The following is a 24792-nucleotide window of genomic DNA, read 5'->3' on the forward strand; positions in this document are numbered from 1 at the left end:
CGCGGCTGATCTGCGCGGCTGCAGCCTGCAGGCTGATTCCTCTCTGTGAGGCGCTGTGGCTGCAGCTGGATGAGGTTATGTAAGGAGCTGCTGGACAGCTATTATTAGCTTGTTACTGAGGCTCTGAAGAAACACAGTGAGGTTTACTCGTGTTGAAGCCACATAAGTATGCTCAGGGTAAATTCATGCAGGTGGAGGTGGCCAAGATGGTTTAGTATTTGAGAATGAAATGCAGATTAGTTTGGAGCAAAAGGGAATTTTTCTGTGAAACGGCTTCCTCTCTGAGTGAAAACTAAGATTTGAACGTGAGACTCTGGTTTTCTGAGGACTTTGTATTTTCTGAGCTTTGCTAAATTAGCACTTCAGCAGATCCTTTAGCGGTTTGTTTTCTGCACAAGGCCGACATCCTGCCATCACCCAAACTGTTACAAAATGCTGCAAAGATTTTACTGACGACTCAACATTAGAAAGCTATAGACTGACTATTCTAATGCTAGTACAGTGGTCATCCAGAGGTCTGGATTTCAATGCCGTCTACAGCGCCCCCTACAGTGAGACAGGCCAGGCTGCACATCGTAGGATCTGAAATTTGGTACGTAGGTAGATCCCTGCTGATCAAGAAATACTCTCTAGAAGTTTAAGTCCTAAAATGTAGGCGGCCATTTTGGATGAAATCATTATTTTTGGTCATTTCCACAGCAGGAACAATAAAAAGTTATCAAAATGTATCTGTGTGTCAACATTTCACTACAATATGTTGCAGCAGAGGGTTTGGGTCGACCCGTGATGATCCAGTATCTAAAGTGTTTGAGGATTTATAATGAAGCAGAGCAGTTAGCTCACCTCTGTGTTTCTGTTTCAGGACTGCTTTGAGGATGCCTTCGATCGGATTCCTTCGTAAGTTCGCACAAAAACACGACGTTATGAGGACTGAAAATGTTTCTCTGCTGTTGTTTTCACTTCCTGTCAGGCTCCAGTTTCTCGTTTTGTCACTTTCAGTGTTTATTGGTCATTTGATCTAACACTTGACTTGTGCTGTTGGCTTTATCTGTGTGTGTGTGTGTGTGTGTGTGTGTGTGTGTGTGTGTGTGTGTGTGTGTGTGTGTGTGTGTGTGTGTGTGTGTGTGCGCGTGCGTGTGCGTGTTTGTGTGTGTGTGTGTGTGTGTGTGTGTGTGTGTGTGTGTGTGTGTGTGTGTGTGTGTGTGTGTGTGTGCGTGCGTGTGTGTGTGTGTGTGTGTGTGTGTGTGTGTGTGTGTGTGTGTGTGCAGGGCTTGTCAGATGGACCTGCACACTGCCATCCAGGAGACCCAGTGCGCTCTCAACCTGGTCCTCAACAACAGGTTCTCTCAGGCTCTGGATCTGCTGAAGCCGTGGTGAGAATCTGTTCCAACCTTTCAGATCATCAAACTCATGTCAGAAAAATAACCGGAGTGGAAACTGAATGTTTTTCTAGGTGGGATTCCTGGGTGAAAATAAATGTCCTCTAAATCTAATTACTGGTTTCCAGCTGACGACCAACAATGAGTCTTTTATTTTGAAGGAATTCTTGGCTGAATTGTTTTAATTCGCTCACATCGGAGGTTTTCAGGATTTAACTAGACACCCACCTTCCATAATTATAGATAATTCAACTATTCAACATCCTACTGACTTTCTTCAGTCATTTAGTTCTTCCTTGTTGTTTGATTCCTTATTTTTCATCTTTTTCAGTCCCTCAATCATTTATTCTCTTATTTATTTCCTTTCCTTGTGACCTTCCTAAATTGCATTTTCCTTCATTCTGTTCTTTGTTGTCTATCCTTGTTTTTTCCTTCTTTGCTTCCTTGCACATTCCTCCTTTCCTCCATCCTTTCCTTCTTTCCTTTTTGCTACTTCTTCCTTCAGTCCTTCCTTCCTTCCATCCCTCCTTGTGTCCTGTCATCTCCTTTCTTTCCTCTCCTGGTTGGAATCAAACCAGTTCCTTACTGGTTGGTTCCTCCCCTCCATCAGAGCGGGTTGTGGTTCTGTCCCTGAACCGGCTCCGGTCCTGCTTTGGGTCGCAGTGTGCTGGATCTGCGGTCCTAACCGACCCGTTGTGTGTTCAGGTGGAAGCACAGCATGTACCACGCTCTCTGGGCTACAGCAGCATCCTGGTCATGCAGGCCACCATGACCTTTGACCAGAAGGACATCCAGACGGCCATGGAGACCATCAAGCAGGCGCTGCAGACCTGCCACCGGTAAGATGGCCGCCTTCAACGCCACCGCCACGTTTTCCATCAGAAACATCAGAAATGTGGGTCAGTTTCAGCTGAACTGGTTTCCAGCTGATGGGTTTGATGGAGTCCACCCAGTTCAGCTAAGAATCATGAACTACTTCCTGTTCCTCTGACCCCAACGACGTTTATATGTCTCAAACTTTTTCACATCTTTGGCTACAAAAACAAACTTTGCTGCATTTAATCTGGATGTGATGGAAACAACACAAAGTTGTTCATATTTATGACGCTAGGTGGCGCCATTTTCACTCAAGCTCAGTCAGATTGGTTGGAGGAAATCTGTGAGTGTTCAGGTCTAATCACGGGTTTCCACTTAGATTTAGACTTGGACTTTAACTAGACCATTCTCAAGCATGAAGATGCTCTGATTTAAACCATCCAATAATAATCTCCCCCATATGTAGCCTTCATGCTAGTCTGCTGTCAATACTTAGCTGGTTTTCTCCAGCATGATGCTGCCACCACCATGTTTCAGCTCTGGATGGTGCGTTCAGGGACACTGGGTCGAATCCACCGAACCGCTGAGTTTGTATGGAGATAAAATGTTTCGTTTTGGTCTCATCTGATCAGAAAACCTTCTTCACTGCAGTAGGAAACATAAAGTCACCAAAGACTGAAATGTTTCTACAGGTTCAGAAAGAGAAACTCGGTGGTCGGATCTCTGTCCAGCCTGATCAGCAAGCAGTCCAACTTACAGGAAGGTACGAACTGGGAACCACTGGGTTCAACTGGGAGTCACTGGGTTCAACTGGGAGTCACTGGGTTTAACTGGGAGTCACTGGGTTTAACTGGGAACCACTGGGTTCAACTGGGAGTCACTGGGTTCAACTGGGAACCACTGGGTTCAACTGGGAACCACTGGGTTTAACTGGGAGTCACTGGGTTCAACTGGGTTTAACTGGGTTTAACTGGCAGTCACTGGGTTTAACTGGCAGTCACTGGGTTCAACTGGGTTTAACTGGTTTAACTGGCAGTCACTGGGTTTAACTGGCAGTCACTGGGTTCAACTGGGTTTAACTGGGTTTAACTGGCAGTCACTGGGTTTAACTGGGAGTCACTGGGTTTAACCGGCAGTCACTGGGTTCAACCGGGAGTCACTGGGTTTAACTGGCAGTCACTGGGTTAACTGGGAGTCACTGGGTTTAACTGGCAGTCACTGGGTTTAACTGGGAGTCACTGGGTTTAACTGGAGTCACTGGGTTCAACCGGGAGTCACTGGGTTTAACTGGGAGTCACTGGGTTTAACCGGGAGTCACTGGGTTTAACTGGGAGTCACTGGGTTTAACTGGCAGTCACTGGGTTTAACTGGGAGTCACTGGGTTTAACTGGGAGTCACTGGGTTCAACCGGGAGTCACTGGGTTTAACTGGGAGTCACTGGGTTTAACCGGGAGTCACTGGGTTCAACCGGGAGTCACTGGGTTTAACTGGGAGTCACTGGGTTTAACTGGGAGTCACTGGGTTTAACTGGGTCACTGGGTTCAACCGGGAGTCACTGGGTTTTACTGGAGTCACTGGGTTTAACTGGCAGTCACTGGGTTTAACTGGGAGTCACTGGGTTCAACCGGGAGTCACTGGGTTTAACTGGGTTTAACTGGGTTTAACTGGCAGTCACTGGGTTTAACTGGGAGTCACTGGGTTTAACTGGGTTTAACTGGGTTTAACTGGCAGTCACTGGGTTTAACTGGGAGTCACGGGTTTAACTGGGTGGGTTTAGAGTCACTGGGTTCAACCGGGAGTCACTGGGTTTAACTGGGAGTCACTGGGTTTAACTGGGGCCTGTCTTTGTGTCTGCAGAGGAGATGCATGCAGAGCTCTGCTATGCCGAGTGCCTTCTGCAGAAAGCAACGCTCACTTTCATCCAGGTCAGAGTCACTGTTATTAAATCAGCTAAATATATTTGAATTATGTTCATCCTTCAATATAGTCACTGTGTTTTTAATTAAATAAGCTTATTTTCTGTAACTGGTCTGTAAATATTAAATCAGAGAAATAAGAAAAGGTTCTAAATGACAACATGTTACCCATAAATAAACTCTCCTTCATGTAGGATGGAGTTTTGTTAATTAAGAGGCTTTTTGCAGTTGTTTTTGTGGAAGTTGTCTCTTTGTCCACTTTGCTTCATCTTGTTCTTCTAGCGTCTCTTAGCACAATGCTTTTCAAAGTTTGTTTTCTATCGTGGCAAATTTTTATCTCAACACCCTCAGAATGAAATCAGGTTTAAAGTTTTGTGTTTTGGTTTTATAATTTTGCTCCATGAATGTTGGGGAAGAAAAGGAAATGAATCCACCAGGTGTGAAGGTTCTGCCTGCATTTCAATCTGACAGGAAAACCTTAAAATTAATGGATGTTTCAGTCATTTTAATGTAAATAAACTGTTTTTTTTTTCTGTCCTTATTTTCCAGGATGAGAACATGATCAGTTTTCATAAAAGGAATCAAGATTCGAACAAGCTACCAAATCTACAAGTGAGTGACTAACGAACGGCCATCTGAGACAAAATTGAAATGATAATCGATTATAATATCAGGCTTTGTGTTTCTCGTTAGGGACTGTCAGAACGTGCTGAACATCAGCCAGGACAAGGCGGAGCAGCTGAACTCGTTCAAACAGTTTGAGGGCGGAGTCAAGCTGGGCATCGGCTCTTTTAACCTGGTGGGAGAGGAAAATATTTAAAGTGAATTCAGTTAAACTGATGTGAAGGTTTTTGTTTTGTTTTTAAACACAGAAAAACTCATATTTTGGATTCTGCTACGTTTAGCGCTGTGTCATCGGCATATCGGCAAACTTTCCTAAAGTCTTACAGAAAAAACAAAACAAATTCTGCTAAATAAATTATAATTAGATGTACTTTATAAATGAATTTTCTCAGATTTATTTCATTGTTTGTTTTTGATGTCTCTCCTTCCTCAGCAGATTTTGAGGTTGTTGGGTTTTTAAACTCAAACACATTCAAAGAGTCTTTCAAATGTTTGTCCATTTTTTGGATTCTGCTGCGTTTAGCGCTGCATCATCAGCATATCGGCAAACATTCCCAAACTCTTACAGTTCTAAAGATACAAATTATACAAAGTAAATTATATTTAGCTGTACTTTGTTAATAAATCTTTGAATTTGATTCTTTGTTCCAGATGTTGTCTCTCCTTCCTCAGAGGATTTTAAGGTTGTTGGAGTTTATTGGCTTCTCAGGAAACAGGGTGAGTTTTTCTCCTCTTTTAAACGTTGTGTGCAGATATTTTATCAAAGACGGGAAATGAACGTCTGCCGTGAGGAGAGCTGGCGTCTCATTGCCCGTTTCTGCTGCAGAGGTTTGGTTTGTCTCAGCTGAGGGAGGGAGCAGCCAGCCAAAGTTTGCGTTCGATAATCTGTGTGCTGACTCTGCTCTTCTATAACACTTACGTGTCGCTGATTCTGGGTAGGAAATTTCTACGAATCTTTATTTGTTTGACGTCTGAACCTGAATATTTCACTTTTTATAGTTGCTTGTTTCTGTTTTGGTGTAAGGAACGGGGGAGGGGAACCTGATGGAGGCTGAGACTCTGCTGGAGCCATACCAACAAAAATACCCCACAGTAAGACCAGTAGAGGCTCTTTGATTATATTGATTGATCAGGATTCATCGTATGGTTATTGTTTCTTTTAGGGCTCCATCATCCTCTTCTACTCCGCTCGCATCGCCACCCTGCGAGGAAACTTTGAGAAGGTTCGTCTGTGCAGACTCTCACAGAGCCGTGCAACAAAACGTTTATTTTCACGACGTTTTTGATCCGACTTTTACCAGACATTAAAAGTTTAAGATGTGAAGCCGAGGCGCATCGTTTAAAGACCGGCTCTGTTTTAAAGGCGCGCTCCAGGTTCGAGGAATGCATCAGCAGCCAGCAGGAGTGGAAGCAGATCCACCACCTGTGTTACTGGGACTGATGTGGACTCACTCCTTCCAGCAGGAATGGCAGCAGGCGTACCGATACGCTGACCTGCTGTGCAAAGAGAGCCGCTGGTCAAAGGTCAGCCCTGCTGCGGATCCTCCCAGCCTGAGCAAACTGCAGTCTGTTCATCGGTTCATCTGTGTTTGTTGTTTTCAGGCCATCTATATGTACCAGAAGCAGCGATTCTCAGCATGATGACGGAGGACGACGTGAGGAAGACTGGAGAAGACATCGTCGAAGTCTTCAGGTTGCTTTGATCCACATCCATAAACCTTCATCAAGTCCATCATTATGAACTCAAACACGTTTAATTGTCTCAGTTAACGAAGGCAAAACGTGTCTGGAAGTGAATTGAAAAGGTTTTTCACAATGAAATCACTTTTTCTAAAGATTAAATTAAGAAATATATATTTGTTTAATGGTGTAAAGTATGTATGGAAACAAAGCATTTTGAAAACTTAACGTCAGTGAAAAATTCAGCCCGCAGTGAAACTAAAAATGTTTTTCTGTTGATTTTTGCAGCAGTTTTGAGCGTTTTGTGTCGGTTTCAGGCTCAGAGGTCTGAAGGTGTTTTTGTGTGCAGGCAGGTGGAGGGGCTGAAACAGCGGCTGGCTGGGAAGTCCATCCCCATGGAGAAGTTTGCAGTGAGGAAGTCCAGACGCTACAAAGCTGCTCAGCCCGTCCCGCTGGTGGTTCCTGCTCTGGTACAGCAACCAAACCTCAGCTCCACTTTAACGGGAAACTAATGGGAACATTCAGTCAGAAGAGATGAATTAGTGTTTGTCTGTAGGAGATGATGTACGTCTGGAACGGGTTCACCATCGTAGGGAAGAGAGCCGACTACACCGAGTCTCTGCTGGTCACCATCGAGAAAGCAGAGCAGCAGCTTCGCAATGACACCAGTGAGCAACAAGTCACTTCTGCTACAAACGTCTAGGAAATATTACACATGGAAACATGAAAAACAGATCTGTTATTGTCTGTAGAAAGTGACAGACACAAAAACATGGAGGCCAACAGGTGAAAACGGATATAAACTACAAAACAGAAAATACTGCAGCTAAAAACGCTGCAGGAAAAAATGCTGCAGCTAAAATGCTGCAGCTAAAAGCGCTTCAGGAAAAATGCTGCAGCTAAAAGTGCTGCAGCTAAAAGCGCTGCAGCTAAAAATGCTGCAGCTAAAAGCACTGCAGGAAAAAATGCTGCAGCTAAAAGTGCTGCAGCTAAAAGTGCTGCAGCTAAAAATGCTGCAGCTAAAAGCACTGCAGGAAAAATGCTGCAGCTAAAAGCACTGCAGGAAAAAATGCTGCAGCTAAATGTTGCAGCTAAAAGCGCGCAACTAAAAAATGCTGCAGCTAAAAGCGCTGCAGCTATGCCTGTTGCAATGAACAATACCAATTAATCGCATATTAAATTAAAATGAACTCAATAATTTCCTTTTGCATGGTTTATTATTTTTCTCTTTTCTGTCTTTCTTTCAAAAACTGGATGAAAACGTTTCCACTCTGGTGTTTTGGGCTCAACTAACTTTTACAGTAAAATTAACTGAATAAAAGTGATTTTAGTCACTTTTTAAAATCACTTTAAAGTCGTTAACACGCAGAAGTTGTTTCGAGGATTTGAGGAAGATAATTCAAATGGATCATCATCCATGAGTCTTCTTGAGCATGCTAACATGCTAACAGTTTGTTTTCCGTCTCTCAGATCCGTCCGAGTTCCACCCAGATGACAGCGGCCTGGTCCAGATGCTGAAGGGTCTGTGCCTGAAACATCTGGGCCGGTTGCTTCAGGGCTGAGCTCTGCTTCACACAGGTCCTCTCCAGGTAACACCTGGTCCAGCCTCTTCCTGCTGCCGCTCTCGTCCTGCTGGTAAAGATCAGATCACATCTGTGTGTTTGCAGCGAGAGTCGCATCCGGTACGACCACTACCTGGTCCCGTTCTCCCTCTACGAGTTGGGTCTGCTGTACAAGCAACAGGGCGACTTCGTTAAGGCCGCCACTTACATTGAAAAAGCCAAGTAAGTTCAAGAAACATTAATTACATTTAAACCCTATTAACATCTTTTAAATGAACAGAAGTTTTGCTTGAAGAAATCTTTGGTTTGGTCTGAAAAACACTAACATGAGCTGCGTTTCCATTACAAATGTGCACAAATTGTTGTCAGTGTTTCACTAATGTCGTAAAAAAAACAATTTTACAAATAAATGTTTCCATTAAATAAGAAACTCAATAAAAATCACGTGTGAATAAGTTTTACGCGATAATTCATTAAAAACATGTTTTGCCATCATCCTCCAACTACTTCCTGTTGTCTTCTTTGTAGTTTTCACCAGTAGTAACATCCAGTTCTTGATTATCAGACTCATGATGTGAAATAAGTGTTTCTATGTTTCCGTTACATTTTTCTGAAATAAACTAATTTTGATACGGCTAAGCAAACGGTCTCCTCTGAGCAGCAATGTTTCTATTCAGCAAATTTAATTTTGAAACGTCAAATTGCTCAAATTCTGTCACAAAAAGATCTTTCATCTTCGAATGTTTTCACAGCTGGTAGTCCAGTCGGTTCTCTTTCTCACTGACCTGAGACAAGCAATCAACTAATTGAAAAATGTGTTCCCCTCCTCACCTGTGGGGGCGCTGCACCAAGAGCTACTAGAGGAAGCATCTCAAAACCCCAGAATAAGACACTGACAGCAACGCCCTTCTGTACGATTTATGGAAGAATGGAGGAGTGTCAGATGTGATCAGTTGGAGGATTTGTCTTTAGTCTCTCGCTAACGAATACGAGCCGTTTCTCCTGCTAGCGCTCGCTAACGTTTGTTTCAGTTGCATCTACCCAGAATGCCATGCGCTCGAGTCTACTTCTGGTCTATTTGGTGTTCACATATGCATTTGAACCACACCAGATTTCACTTCAACCAAACCAACCCGGGTTTGTAGGCAGACCAGTTTGGTTCTGCGTTCACACCGAAGGAACCAGTTTGATTAAAGCGGATTGAACGGGCTCATGTGAACGCAGCCTTGGACCACATACCTCTGCAGCTCCTGCAAACCGCTTTAAAGAACTGACTGCTGTAAAACCATCAAGACATAGAAGTTATTCATCTGAACTTTGACCTGAAAGAGTCACTGTGTGGAGTAGCAGCTCTGAATGCGTGTTTAGGATTCCATGATCGGTTTATTTGCAGTGACTGATGTTTGTTCCCCGTCAGGACGAACTACAAGGATTACTCCATGGAGTCCAGGCTTCACTTCAGGATCCACGCGGCGCTCAGCAGCCTGAAGGGTTCGCCTGTCAGCACGCCGTGACCTCAGCTGGTTCACTTCACGCTTCCGCATCCAGATCGCTCTCCGCTCCCTCAGCCTGGAGCTGCAGATCCCAGGCTGAGCTTTCGCTTTGTCAGTTTACTCAGAAGTTCATGATCCATTGAGGAAGTCAGATTAGATTTGTTCACAAATGTTTCACCCAAAAAGCACAAAGTAAAACCAAACTTATTCCAAAAAAGAGCAAAACATCTGGAAAAAATGACAAATTGGAGTTTGATTTCCTCTTTGGCTTCATTTTACTTTGATTATTTTTTGAAAACAGATATTAATTAGTAGGATAAACGGCTAAATCACAGTAGAAATAGTGAGACAGTTACTGTCTCTGCAGGGGAAACGTTTTGGTGGTTTACCTGTAGAAACGCTACGCAGTCACAGCCTTTTCACCAGTGGTGGCCTAAACAAAGCAACTGAACTCATTCCAAGCTCTCACACACACACACACACACACACACACACACACACCCACCCACACACAGACACACACCACACACACACACACACACACACACACACACACACACACACCACACACACACACAGACACACACACACACAGACACACACACACACAGACACACACACCACACACACACACCACACACACACACACACACACACACAGACACACACACACACCACACACACACACACACACACACACACACCACACCACACACACACACACACAGACACACACACACCACACATACACACACAGACACACACACACAGACACACACACACACACACACAGACACACACACACACACACACAGACACACACACAGACACAGACACACACACACACCACACACACACCACACACACCACACACACACACAAACAGACACACACACACACACAGACACACACACCACACACACACACCACACACACCACACACACACACACAACACACACACCACACACACCACACACCACACAGACACACACACCACACACACACCACACACACACACAACACACACACCACACACACACACCACACACCACCACACACACACACACAGACACAGACACACACACACACACACACACACACACACACCACACACACACCACACACACACACACAGACACACCACACACACACACACAACACACACACACCACACACACACACACACACAGACACACACACACCACACACACACACACACACAGGCTGTTATGCACATCTGAAGGAGATTTCTCACTCAAACGGCAGGAATTGCACATTTTTAGCAGCAATAGAAGATTTTTTGTTCTTGTCAGGTTTTTTTGGGTTGATGCTGAGAAGCCAAAGAGTTTAACTTATTGTTGAGTTTCTCAAATATAGAGCAGCTTTTGATTCTCTAAAAAGCTTTGCATTTTGGTTAGCTTAGCACTTAGCTAAGCTAACTCAGCTAAAGCTAGCTATAGCGGTGACTAACACCAGTTTTGGTGTTGGTCACCTGGACCTCTATAGGTTCATAAATGCTACATATTGACAGCTTTTTCCCTGAAATATTGACATGTGGGGTTCCACAGGGCCCGGCACTCGGACCGTTCTGGTATCGGTTCCTCTAAATGAAATTCCACAAGGTTGTGTACTTGGTACGCTATGTTTTAAATGAATTTTTTTAGGTTAAATAAATATTTTCGTGTCTGTTATAAATTAAAACAGTCCCCAGTCAAACTAACCTTGTTAGGAAACACATTAAGAAAGTATTGAAGGTTAAAACAGATGAGAAATAAAAAGCGTCTCAATGTTGCGTGGCACCAGAACGTCTGTCGTTCACTATTACATCAATCTACTCTGATTAGCACATTGAAAACACCAACAATAATAGGAAGTTTGACTGCTAATCAGATTAAAATATTATTTTAGGAAACATTTGTAGAAGAAAAGCCCTGATTTTAAATTATGAAGCCACAGGATGTTGATTCTTCAGCAGATTATTTTATTAAAATTCACACTTTGCAGCTCCGTCTCTGAGAAATAATAACCGCTGCTCAGCCTCCAAGGATTGAAGCTTTAATTTTCTCTTATTTTTGTAAAGTTTTGAACAATTGCCTTTTTGTTTTCTGTTTTGTTGCTTTTTAGCTTTTAGCCTGAAATAAGCTGTAAATCCTACAGATGTTTAGAACAAAAGTATATATAGGAATATGAGAGCGACTTTATGGTGTATCGTAAATGTAAGCACAATCTACTTTCTCCAAAAACATGGATCAAAAATGATCATTCTATGTATTTAGTTGAATGAGACGGGGATTCGGTGAGGGAGGAAAATCCCTGAGAGGTTTATGGGTTCATAGAAACGATGAAATGTTGTTTTTTTGTCGTTTTCTGAGCTTGAAGTCATTTCTGCTTCCATGAAACCCGTCAGAGTCGATCCTATGGATGTTTCTGTCGTAACGTCTGGATGTTTCTGTCGTCTCGTAGTGATTATGAAGGAGTCGTGGCAACGAACAGAGTCGACCCGGAGAAATGGAAGGTCAAAGGTCAAACTCCAGTTCTTTTATTTTTAGTTTTTAATTTGGTTGTGATGAAACTGATGGGATATTATTTCCTTTTTTAGCAAATAGAAATTTTTCATTGACTGTCTGGTTGTCTTAATTTAGTAAGATTTAGAATAAATGGTGTCAAAATGAATCTTGTCTAATTTTAGATTTTTAATAAAATACTGAATATCAGGATTTCTGTGGTTAAATGAGTTGAGGATCATTTATGGTTTGGAGAAAAGTATGAAGTTAAGATTTGGATTAGGCAGGAAGTGAAATGAAGCCCAAATAACTAAATAATAACTGGATTGTTTGTTCAAAGTGAGAATTAAAGCTGCAGTTTGTTATAAAATTATATATTTTTACACGTTTGTTGAAACTCACCATGTTGTGACAGATAATCGGTTAAAAGTAAATAAATTAATCTCGTTGGCTCGTCCAAATGCAAACTAAAAAACAACCAATCAGAGCCGGGAGGCGTGTCTTAGCGCTGTTAATCATCCTCTGTGTAACGCTCATCATCCTCCTCCCTCAATGCTAGTTTAGCCTAGTTAGCCTAGCCACCGATGACAAACAGAGAAACAGTTTTCCTGTAACAATATGCTGTTCTTTGCCATCAGCACATTTAACTGCGAGTTCATGAGAGTGATTGACAGCGCTAAGCCCCGCCTCTCGGCTCTGATTGGCTACATTCGGAGCATTTCTTCAGACAGCAGCTCAGAGAGAAGATGGAGGAGATCAGATGATCTCTCCCATAACAAACATGAAAACATCTGAATAAAAATGACGTACTGCAGCTTTAAATGTTTCTGCAGTTTCATTTCTGTTTGGCTCGTTTGGTTGCCACGACCTTTGACTCCTGTAAGTGTGTCTTGGTGATAAACGTCGGTGCCTCTGTGTGTCTGGTCTCTGTTTGCAGGATGTTGCATGTTGTTTCCTATAATCTTTGGTTTTTATTGTCCTGTTGAGATCAAGGCCTTTAACTCTGCTGATCATTTGGTGCAATAAAGTGGAAACAGGAATATTGATCAGTTTTGTCTGTGTTGGAGTTTTTATTTTACTTTCTTTTGCTTGTTTGAGTCGATTTCAGAGTCTTAATTAGATCATCAGCAGAAACATTTCAGAATTATTCAGCACAAACCAAACACTCTCAGGTTAATGATTCCATCATTTTGGGACAAAATCTAGATTGAAAACAAGATTTTAAATGATGATAAATTAAATTTCTCAGATAATCAAACACATTTTATCTCTTTTACAGCAACAATCCATTGTAGTTTCGAGAACTTCCTGTTAGCTGAACGTCTCTGGAGCAAAGCGGCTCCGTCCATAACCGGGGTTCTGTGGAGCGGTTCTGAGCCGTCGCTATCCTACAGTACCTTTACTTTGGAAGAAGCTCGGTTCTGGTGTTTTGTTGAGAACTGACCCGTTTTCCAGCCATCACCAACACTGAAGAAGAGCGCAGTATCAAGATGGCCGACGCCCCTGCGCTCCTCTGGGTCGCCGCCATGTTTCCTTGTCTTCGGTTCAACGAGACGCTGGGCGTCGCCGTGTGCAGATGACACCAGATTTGGCGTTTGGCCACAAAATGTAACTTTTTGAGTTCCCTCTGTGACTTTTTTCCAAAAATGAAATCAGCGTTTTTATTTCTATATCACTAGAGATGTGAAATGAAAAATCACTCTGCAACACGTGCTGCATGTAGTGAGTTTGATATTAAACTCATAAATATGAATTTTAATGTTTCTCTGAAACATTAAAATTCCTAAAATTATCTAAATAAATTCCTGGCTTTCAATCAGTCGCTGATTCATCTCCTCATTTTGATATCATATAAAACTGATTTATGCAAAGCAGGTTCAGGCAAAATGTTTATGAAATTATCTCATAAAGTTTGTATTTTTAATCACTTTTGAAATGAATTTGTTCTAAAGCTTGAATCGATTATGACCAAATATGCAAATTAGGCGATGACATCATTGAGAGACTTTAAAGATAGTTTTCACTGATGCAAATTTATGTCATAACTTCATAATGATCATTTTTAGCCATTTTTTAATCCAGATTTTGTCTAAAAGTCGAATAAACCGATAAATCGGTTCAGATTAAATTATTAAACGGCGCCGGCGGTAAAACTTCGTCTTTCTCCTGCAGCGATCGCCTGTGAGTAAGCTACTGCCTGCTGACACCATCTCCTCAGAACCCGGCTAAACAGAACCCGGCTCCTCAGAAACCCGGCTAAACAGAACCCGGCTCCACAGAACCCGGCTCCACAGAACCCGGCTAAACAGAACCCGGCTCCACAGAACCCGGTTTAAAACTCCTTTTAGGAAACGTTGAGCTTCAGGTTTTCATCGATTTGTCGCAGAAACACGAAACGTTTCAGGGACAGAAATGTTCTGCGTTTAGGAAACGATGCAAAAACTAGTAATTTAATGAAGCTTCATTGATTCATTAAAGGTTCCTGTGATTATTGATCCGTTTTGTCTCACCACAGTAAATGTTTTATTCTGTGTGAGTTAGAAATTCATTCAACATTATATTTGCACCACAAGTCATAGATTTTACTTCTTACTTTTATATCTTAATCAAAATGTTTCCTTCTCTCCTTCATGTTCATGTTTTTGTTTTATATTAGTTGAAATAATTCAGTTTTTCTTTCATGTTTTAGAAAATTCTTCATTTTACCTATAAATTTAAACAATTTTCAAGATTTACATTGATAATTTTGCTTGATTTTGAATTCATTGCTTTGTTTTTTAACTGAAAAATCATCCATTTTCCAGTTAAATTGATGTTTATAAAGTTTTCTGAGGTAATTATGGAGGAAATGATTATTTTTATCTTTTATTTCTAAGCAGAACCTTTAATTGTGAAGGATGCAGAACTTTAATAAACTAACTCTGTTACTCTGTCATTATTTGTTTTTTCTGACTTTATTTTACTTTAAATGTAAAATTAAATCAAATCAAATCAGTTAATCTGAAAACTTTGTGGCTATTTTTAGTGTTTTTTGTCATTTCATCTCATTTTCTGCACATTTTGTGATTTTTACACCTGAAACAATCATTTATTCTTTAATTATTTTCCTTCAGTCTGAAGAGAAAAAATGAGCTTCACTGATAAAAATCGTCATAAACTTCAGAAAAAGTCAAATAAAAAACTCCAAATGTCTCAATGTTTAATAAATCCCTCAGAAATCTTCTGAATTATTTTAATCCTTTAGAAAACAGAAACAGATTTCATGCGTTCAGCTGCAGATGTTTGTTTTTGCTGAAGCGACTCAGTGATTTTGAAATTGTCTTTATTTATTCAGCGTTGGACGTTAACCTGTTAGGAAACGCTGCAGCTGCACACAAACATTTCAGACTTTTGAAAATTCCTGACTGCAGATGTTTCAGACTCATGTTTATGAATCTTTACTGTCACTTAAAACAGAAACATTTCAGTTGATTTGTTTCCAGAAGCAGGAAGGAACTTTTCTGTCAAATTTATTACTACAGAACATTTCAGCAACAAAACATTTGATTAAAAACACAATAAATAAAAAACATGGAAATTTGAAACAGTTTGAAAGCAGAAAATGTTACAAAAAACAGACAGTTTGAGATGAAAAATGAAAAATGTTGAGATTTTCAATTTTTGAAACTGTAAAAAACTCAGAAAGTTGAAAATTTGTGAATTTTCAAACTTACATTTTCTAGAAAAAACAAAAAAGCTTCAGTTTGAAAAATCTAAAAACATTTCTGGACTTTTGAAATTCCAAAAACTTTCAGAAACTTTTTATAGAAAATATTCAGATGAATTTCTAAGTTTTGGCAGAAATGTGTCGCAGTTTTCAGACATTTAACTGCAATAAATTAGCCAAAGAGTTTTCATTTTATGCAGCGGATAAAAGTCTCTGGTTGATCAAATTTGATCAAATAAATATGATTCTATTGTTAATTGTTTTCTAGGAGTTTAAGTCCTAATAAAGTTTCTGCAAAATATTTTGGTTAAAAACATTTTTAGCCAAACAGAAATCCATGATGTCATCTAGCTAATTAGCTGATGCTAATTAGCTAATGTTAATTAGCATCCAGCTAACTGTAATCAAAGCAGCTGTGAAACTTCTGAAACTCCCGGATCATCGAACGGGTTTAAACATTTGAACAGAAAATATTTGTTCTCTGCTGTCGGGAATCTGGGTTTCCCTCAGACGGATCAATCATGTGTTCACAGTGACAGGAAAAGCTAATGATTGATGGTGACACCATGAGCCAGCAGAGGAAGCCTCAGATCTGAGGCTGAATCTGACCAGGAAGGTTCTGCAACTGGATCCTCGGAACCATCAGGATGAGATCGGACTCCTTCCTCCTGCTGGTTCTCCTCATCCTTGGCTCTCAGGCGGTGAGTTGGGCCGATTTATTCCCTTCAGGTCAAACCGTAACAGAAACTTCATTTCTCCACAGAGATTATTTACTGAACCCAAAAACCTACAGCTTCATTTGTCCTGAGTGCTAAATATTAATGATCAACCTTTAAAATTTGATCAGATCTATAATTTTATGCCACATCTAAACAAAAAACCTGATTTATTTGTTAGAATTTTTGTTGTAACCGACATAAAGTTATCTGGACTTTCTGTTTTTCAGTTCTGTAAAATGTGTTTGAATTATTTATGCTACCAAATTACTGATTAATTATTTTTGACACAATTAAAAAAAGCTCCATATTCAATATTTTCCACAACCCAAGAATATTTATTTAGCTTGTCAGAATATCAATTAAATGTTGCTAATATGCATCTAAGCTTCTTTTAAAATAATCAAATATTATCTGCATAATGCTAAACATTTAGCTTCTGTGCTAAGCTTTGTTTTGACTCTGTCTTATCTTCAGAGTAATCCACCAGACTCAGAGCAGCCGAAGGCCATAGAGCAGAAACAGGTCCGAGAAAAACCGAAGCTTCCAAAACCCCAAACAACTCCAGTGGACACAGCGTCCACAACACCCACAGCGTCCACAGAGTCCACAACACCCGCCCCAAAACCACCACACCACCCGACACGGACCAGTTCCTGGGTCCACAACAATGTCTGGACAAAAAGTAAGTTAGAAAGTTACCAAATGTTTCTCATCTACTAAACAACACCGATGTGACCCAGTGGGGGCGAAATAACAGCTTTTACTGACACATTAGCATTAGCTTCTGCTAAATACCATGTTGTTATAGTGCTTAGCATTAGCAGGGCTAATGTTCATATAGTGCTTTAGCACAGCTGACCTTTTAGCTAGCAGTTCCCAGGCTGGAACCGGCTAACAGCCAGAGAAATGTTTGCTAGCAGGTTCAGGTTGCTAACAGGAAGCTGTTGCTCAGGTTGACCCGGGCGTCGTGTGGCGTGGTGTTCTGCCCTCCGTGGCAGCGCTGCGTTGAAGGTCGGTGTACCTGCAAACTTCCCTACCTGTGTCCCGTTGAAGGCGTGAAACCGGTCTGTGGGGATTCCAACAAGAGATTCACGTCGTACTGTCAGGTAGAACCAGACCTGGCCGTTCTTGACCACTCATCGAGACTCTCTGCTTTAAGAAATGCTGATTTGTTTCCAGGCGATGGCTGCCTCATGCCGGACCCAGAAGCCTGTAATGTCCCACTTTGGAAAAGTCTGCACAGGTTCTGTTTCACAGATACATTTACAGCTTTGTTTTCAGTTTTATAAATGATATTTTCTGTGTTTTGTGACTCCAGACAATAAGTTCCAGAGCATCCTGGACAAAGACACAGGGCTGATCAGGATCTTCCTTCCTAATGCCACCGGAGGAAGAGAGAACCTGCTGCTGTGCCAGCAGGACTGGGACATGGCAGCTGCTAACGTGGCCTGCAGGGACCACAAAAACCCGCTGTGAGGACATTTACCTACAGTTACATCCATGACTGACACAAGCTAACTGAACAACTATTTACAGTGACAAAGGTGCAGCGTCTGCAGACTCTGTGGACTACAACTCCCTGCCGCCCAGCAGCGATCTGCCCAGCCACTGCGTCAGCGTCCACTGCCAGGGCTACGAAATGTCTCTGGCTGAGTGTGAGATCTACGGCCACAAGGCCGCTGACGGCGGCATGGTGGCCACAGCGACCTGCTACAAGGACAGACCTGAAGGTCAGTCTGGGAACATGCTGAGGTCATAAAGATTCAGGAAACACCTGGAAGAGTTTTACAGAGAGAGACGCCTCGCTACGCTCATCAACAGATAAGAAACGTTATCACAGAAAGAATGATAACATCTCTATCTGTTGGTTTCCAACGTTAGCAGAAACAATTTGCTCACTTCTTCTTCAGGAGTTAACCAACTCAGAGTTTAACTAGTATTACCATAAACAACAGTATATAATGCTGTGAACTCGCTGCACAACATGGAAGTCCTCCAGTCCACCAGGGGGCGTCTGGAGTCGGTAATATTTCCTGCATAAATCTTCTGCTGCACTATAACGTTGTAAAAGGTCAAGAATATATTTTCTTTCCTCTTTTATTTTTTCTTCTTCTCTATTTAAAACCTGGTTCCATTTTATTTGGTGCAGACTCCCCCTGGTGGCCTGGAGGACCTCCAGTTTGTGGAGCAAAGATGCAGCATTTCCTTTTGTGTGTTTTGATGTTTGCTGTGTTTTCGCGCCGCTGATGAATATCTTCCATGAATCAGCCGTTTTTAAGGCTCTCATGTTTTATCTGAAAAAAGTCATGAAATACATTAAAATCTGATCTTTTGCAATCCTGTCAAATTATTTATAATATTTAGATGAAAGTTTGATGCGATGTGGTCGCCTCCTCCTGTCTGATTGCGTCTCTACTGCAGAATGCGGCTTCACCTGTGCAAACCAGAAATGCATTTCCCGCAACCAGACATGCGACGGCGTGGATGACTGCGGCGACCGCAGCGATGAGATGTGCTGCAAAAGTAACAACCAAACTCACACATCCAGAGACAAACATGTCGAGCTTTTCCCTGAGCAACGTTGTCCGCAGGCTGCAGGAACGGAGCTTTCCACTGCAGCTCCGGCGTCTGTCTGCACAGAAAGGCGGTCGGCGACCAGCTGATCGACTGCCTGGACGGAGCCGATGAAGCTCAGAGACGAGTGGAAGCTTTCAGGAAGACGACGAATCGCTCAGAGCTGCTTTCCTCATTTGGTGAAGATTGAAACTGATCCAAGTTTCATTTAAACTTGTTTTGTTCAAGCAAATTTAAACAGTTGAAGATTTTAGCCTTGAATGAAGGTTTGAAGATAAAATCATTAATCAATTGATCTGATGTTTGACTCTGACAGCAGCTGGATGTTAAATGTTTCTGCTTCCTGCAGCATCAGCAGCATCAGGTGACGTGGACGCAGCTCCAAACCCCTCAGGTAACAACTGTGTTTATATTTATTCAGTTTTTAGTAAATCTGGATGTTTTTAAATATTTCATGTCTCCTGTCTTCATTTCAGAGTACATCTCTCCTAAAACCGGTGAGTAACCTTCAGCTGCAGGTAGGAAACTAAAGGTTTACTGAGAAGGTCAACCATAAATAAATCCTCAGTATGTTCAGACTGAGCCACAGACATATTGGTAATGTCAATAAATCCTATAATCAGTTTGATAATCTTTCAAAAACACATTTAAACACAAATTATTTCCATTTCTATTCATTTTATCAACCTGTTAAAAATATTGAAAATCAATATTTTGTCAGGAAAATGCAATAAAGAAATTAATCTACATTATTTTATCATTCATATTTAACAAATATTAACATAAATAATCATAAAAATATTTTATGACGTATCAATAATGTGAGGAAAATAAAAACTGAGTGTTGATGCTCTGAGTTTCTGTCTGTGGTGCTGATTCTGATTCTAACGCAACCCAAAGGTTCCCTTCAGGCACTTCATCTGTTTTTAGCTTCATTTATATTATTTCACACTTTTCTGTGTCTGTGTTCAGAAAATCAATAGAAATATATTAAAAATCCTAAAAAGACCAAAAGAAAATTTAGCTCTGAGGCTAAATTAATGTTTCAAATCACTTTAAAGTCGAGTTTTGATTTTTTCTGTAAATTTCTAAATTGAAATGTTTTCTGTTCCTGAAGCAGAAAAATTTCAAATCATTGAAAAGTTCAGTACTAAACATACTAAACCTCACTGTTGGCGGGCGCTAATGCTAAAGCGCTAACTTCAGACCTGAACTCTAAACACTACAATCATAAATTACCAGATTAATTTTGACTTCATTTGCATGATTTATAAAACATTGTTTATTTTATTCGTCTTTTGTTTCTTGTTTCAAATAAAATTATTGGGGAAAAACAGCCAGAATCTGAAACGCTACATAAACAGACTTCAAAATAAGAGCATGAATATAAACATCAAACTACTTGAATATTTCCCAACAATCAACAACAAAACTGAAACACAGAAATCAAACTTTACTCGACTTAAAGTTTATGAAACTCACAAGTAAATTATAATTTTATAAACATTAATTCAGGCTTGTTAAATGTGCAAAATTTAAAAAACAGAATTATATGTTTATTGTCATTGTGCAGAAGCTCCACAGAATTTAATTTCACAACAAATAATTGCTCCACCATCAGCAGAACGTCACTAAAACTGAAGTTTAGCTTCATTTAGAGGCAGTTTGTAGAAAAAAATGAGATTTTCTGTTATTTCTGCAGTTTGTAGTTTTCATTCTCTGAAGTGGCGCCACCTGCTGGAATGATGTGGTACCTGTTCATAACTTCAGCTTCTGGTGTTTCAGCTGAACAATAATCCAACCATCCATGCAGTCCAGCAGCTGAGACATGAAACATGTTGTTTGTTTGTTTGTTTGTTTGTTTGTTTGTTTGTTTGTTTGTTTCCAGAAACCAGAGCCATCAGGAAGCTTCTGGAGGACAAGCTGTCCTGTGGGATTCCCAACATGACCTTGGTTGACAACACAGAACCGGACGACCGAGCAAGAACCAGGAGCAAGAGGGTGGTGGGAGGAATCCCGGCCAAGCCGGTCAGTCGCAGCCCGAGTTGCCAGATCAAAACAAGCAACAAGCAGAACTGGCAACCCGGAAGAGAAAAGATACAACTGAAGTTAAACAGTAAAATATAAAGTATTTTTATTCATAGATTAATTTTAAGCCAGTAGTGATGATGAAAGTTGTTTTTTTTACATTTTTGCATGTTTATTTTCTATTTCCATTTTTTGATGCACAAATAAGCAACAAAAAATGTCAACCTGCAACTATATAAAACAACAAGCCCAGAGTTGCTTATAATCAGCAGACCTGGCAACCCGTTAGTTACAATCAGTGCAGGTTTGAACAGTTACAGTCTAAAAACCTGTTTAGCTGCAGACGAATCATTTTCCTTCTATAAACAGTTATTGAGCAGCAATATTGATACTTTAATCATTGATTAATTATCACTTCATTTTGTTTCACTGCTGCTGTCAAAATGTTTTTTGAAATCTGTATTTCTGTCATGTGGACTGAGATCTTTCGAGGTTATTCAGTAATGATTGAAAGCCGATGATTCTCCTTCCTGCTGGGCTGCAGACTCAGATCCAGTGGCAGGTGGCGATAGAGGAGAACCGCAGGATCGACTGTGGAGGAGCTTACATCGGCGGCTGCTGGGTCCTCACCGCCGCTCACTGCGTCCGGTACGACCCAGAAGAACCAGAACACGTCGCTAGCATTCGAATGCTAACACTCATTTGGCTCAGACACTGAGGAAAAACAGAACAGCTGATTATTGTAGCCAAACATGCAGGAGAATCGCTTGCATGGAGCAGTTTTTCATTTCACTGCAGTTTTTTTCCTTCAAGTGAAGCAGTGATCGACTTTATGCTCACAAACAAGGTTTTTAAACCTGGTTTTCTAACAGCGGAAGAGGCAGAGAACTCAAAACTTTACTTACGTAAGAGTAAAAATGTTTATGGTAAAAAATATTAAGTAAAAAAAGTTTATTTAATTAGTGAGTAACTGATCAAATTATCAATCACTTAAATATTACATCATCAGAGGGACCAAAATGTTAAGATGAGTGGAAATTTTGGTGTTTTAAGGACCAAAATGACAATAATTTGTATAAGTAACAAAAAATGTTCTTTCAATAAAAATTTGTGAAACTTTAACAGACTCTGCAGCTGTGAGTTTGAATCTGGTGGGAAATTCAGACATTTTACTCTAGTAAGAGTAGAAATACTTCCTAACAAAGTTACTCAAGTAAAAGTAGTGAAAATACTCCTAAAAGTATTTTTTTTTTCTCAAAACATTTTGTGAAGTGACAGTAACTCGTTTCTTTCCTCCACAGGCCGAATCCTTCTGCGTTCAAAGTCAAATTTTCTGTCTGGAAGAAATTTCGCCCTCAGGGAACGACGGACATCGTTCCTGTGGCGGACATCCGCATCCACCCGAAGTACGAACCCACCTGATCACTGATTATTGATCATAAATCAGTCACACAGGAAGCTCAGATTCCCTCTCTTCCCTCAGCTACGTGCCGTCGACGTACGAGAACGACATCGCGCTGGTGCAGCTGGAGAAGCTCCCGTTCACAGATAAATGCCTGGAGGACAACCCGGCCATCCGGCCCGTCTGCTGCGTCCCCTGGACCACCCAGCTGTTCCCGCCCAACCACACCTGCAGCATCTCCGGGTGGGGCCGCACCGCAGGTACGAAGTGCAAACACCGGAACCGCAAACACCGGAACCGCTTCTGATTATCACACCTGCTCTAAACCTGCTCAGATGTTTTCTGGCTCCAAGACATTTGGATGATAAAATCTGAAATGTTTTCAGGGTGAGAGGGATTGACTGGGTCTCACTTTCCACCAGCAGGTGGCAGCACTGCCCCATCAGGTTGCTTGTTAACGTAAAACAGAAGCAGAAGATGAAGACGAACCAATCAAACGATGTGATCATTTTCATGTTCTCTAACCTGAATGTTTATGTCTGAAAGACACAAATTATTCCAAAATTATTAGAATAAAATGATGCTGAACGTCCAGAGACAAAAACAGTCGCTGGAATAAAAATTATCAGATTTTTTTTAAGAGATTTTGTTTTCGTCTATAACTATTTATCAGATGAAAAGAGGCAAATTGGGAACCAGATAAAAATGAATTTGTTTTTTAAATCAATCTTTCCACTCAGTTATGAAGATATTCGAACAGATAATAACTGGAGAATATTTAGGTTTATGAACAGAATTGAATTTTATGCTGGAAGTGTTTGACAGTGACTTTAACATGTTAATCCAAGATAATCTCAGACATAATCTGGGTTTTAGATGTTCAGTGAACCTTTAGACCTCAGCTGGTACCGTGAATTAATCCCTGTAATCCGGGCTGCAATGGCGTCCATGAGTCCTTGGTTCTGGTTTTGATATTGATGTCTGTGTGCAGACGGCCGGTCGGCCCAGGTGCTGCTCTGGGCCAACGTGTCGCTCATCTCCGGCTGCGAATCCTCCTACGGGCATCGCTTCAAACCGGGGATGATGTGTGCAGGTGAGTGTGACCGAACCGAACCTGAACCCTGGTCCCAACCCGGTCCCAACCCAGTCCCAACCCTGGTCCCAACCCTGGTCCCAACCCGGTCCCAACCCTGGTCCCAACCCTGGTCCCAACCCAGTCTGAACCCGGTCCCAACCCGGTCCCAACCCAGTCTGAACCCTGGTCCCAACCCGGTCCCAACCCGGTCCCAACCCTGGTCCCATCCCGGTCCCAACCCAGTCTGAACCCGGTCCCAACCCAGTCCCAACCCGGTCTGAACCCAGTCCCAACCCTGGTCCCAACCCTGATCCCAACCCTGGTCCCAACCCAGTCTGAACCCGGTCCCAACCCTGGTCCCAACCCGGTCCCAACCGTGGTCCCAACCCCGGTCCCAACCGTGGTCCCAACCCGGTCGCAACCCTGGTCCCAACCCAGTCTGAACCCGGTCCCAACCCTGGTCCCAACCCCGGTCCCAACCGTGGTCCCAACCCTGGTCCCAACCCAGTCTGAACCCGGTCCCAACCCTGGTTCCAACCCGGTCCCAACCCTGGTTCCAAGCCGGTCCCAACCGTGGTCCCAACCCAGTCTGAACCCGGTCCCAACCCTGGTCCCAACCCAGTCTGAACCCGGTCCCAACCCTGGTCCCAACCCAGTCTGAACCCGGTCCCAACCCTGGTCCCAACCCAGTCTGAACCCGGTCCCAACCCTGGTCCCAACCCAGTCTGAACCCGGTCCCAACCCTGGTCCCAACCCAGTCTGAACCCGGTCCCAACCCTGGTCCCAACCCAGTCTGAACCCGGTCCCAACCCGGTCCATCTGTGTGCAGGAGACCTGGAGGGAAATGTGGACTCGTGTCAGGGCGACAGCGGCGGCCCGCTGGTCTGTGAGGACGAACTCGGGGTTTCCTACCTTTGGGGCATCGTGAGCTGGGGGGAGCGGTGTGGCCATCGGGGTTTCCCAGGGGTTTACACACAGGTGAGACTGGTTCTATTTCCAGTTTAACCATTAAACACCCAGTTAACTGGTTCTCTCCTCGGCAGGTCGCTCATTACTTTGAGTGGATCCGGCTTCACACCGGCTGGTCTGCAGTCACCAAATTTAACTATTAAAGAAACTTTTCACCTTTTCTCACCTGAAAGTGATTTCGGCTAAAACTTTGTTCTGGTTTGCTGATCAATAAACTAAATAAATAACGTCCTGACAACAAAAGGTGACTTTTTACTGGCAAGATTCACAAAACATTTCAGGTTTTTCTTCTTCCATTCGAGTCTCTGCTGATCATAAAAACAGAGCAACTTTCTGGCTCAGGT

General features: G+C 42.0%; 1 protein-coding gene and 1 pseudogene across 1 annotated transcript; both read left to right on the top strand.

Moving 5' to 3' along the window:
- Nucleotides 1–705: 705 nt before the first annotated feature.
- Nucleotides 706–9640, top strand: LOC129376775 (tetratricopeptide repeat protein 39B-like; annotated as a pseudogene).
- A 6570-nt stretch (nt 9641–16210) lies between these two features.
- On the top strand, nt 16211–24691 carry LOC129376537 (complement factor I-like). The gene is given in 18 exon segments (XM_055056138.1): nt 16211–16382; nt 16875–17019; nt 17022–17082; nt 17353–17506; nt 17580–17643; nt 17719–17872; nt 17937–18130; nt 18822–18923; nt 18992–19153; nt 19324–19368; nt 19451–19471; nt 20863–21002; nt 21547–21650; nt 22304–22408; nt 22486–22664; nt 23396–23497; nt 24309–24457; nt 24523–24691. Coding segments are annotated over 18 exon segments (2004 nt in total). The 5' UTR covers nt 16211–16328; the 3' UTR covers nt 24592–24691.
- The last annotated feature ends 101 nt before the right edge of the window (nt 24692–24792 follow it).

This window comes from Poeciliopsis prolifica, unplaced genomic scaffold (genome assembly GCF_027474105.1).
Source record: "Poeciliopsis prolifica strain line A6 unplaced genomic scaffold, Auburn_PproV2 SCAFFOLD044, whole genome shotgun sequence".
NCBI classification, from domain to species: Eukaryota; Metazoa; Chordata; class Actinopteri; order Cyprinodontiformes; family Poeciliidae; genus Poeciliopsis; species Poeciliopsis prolifica.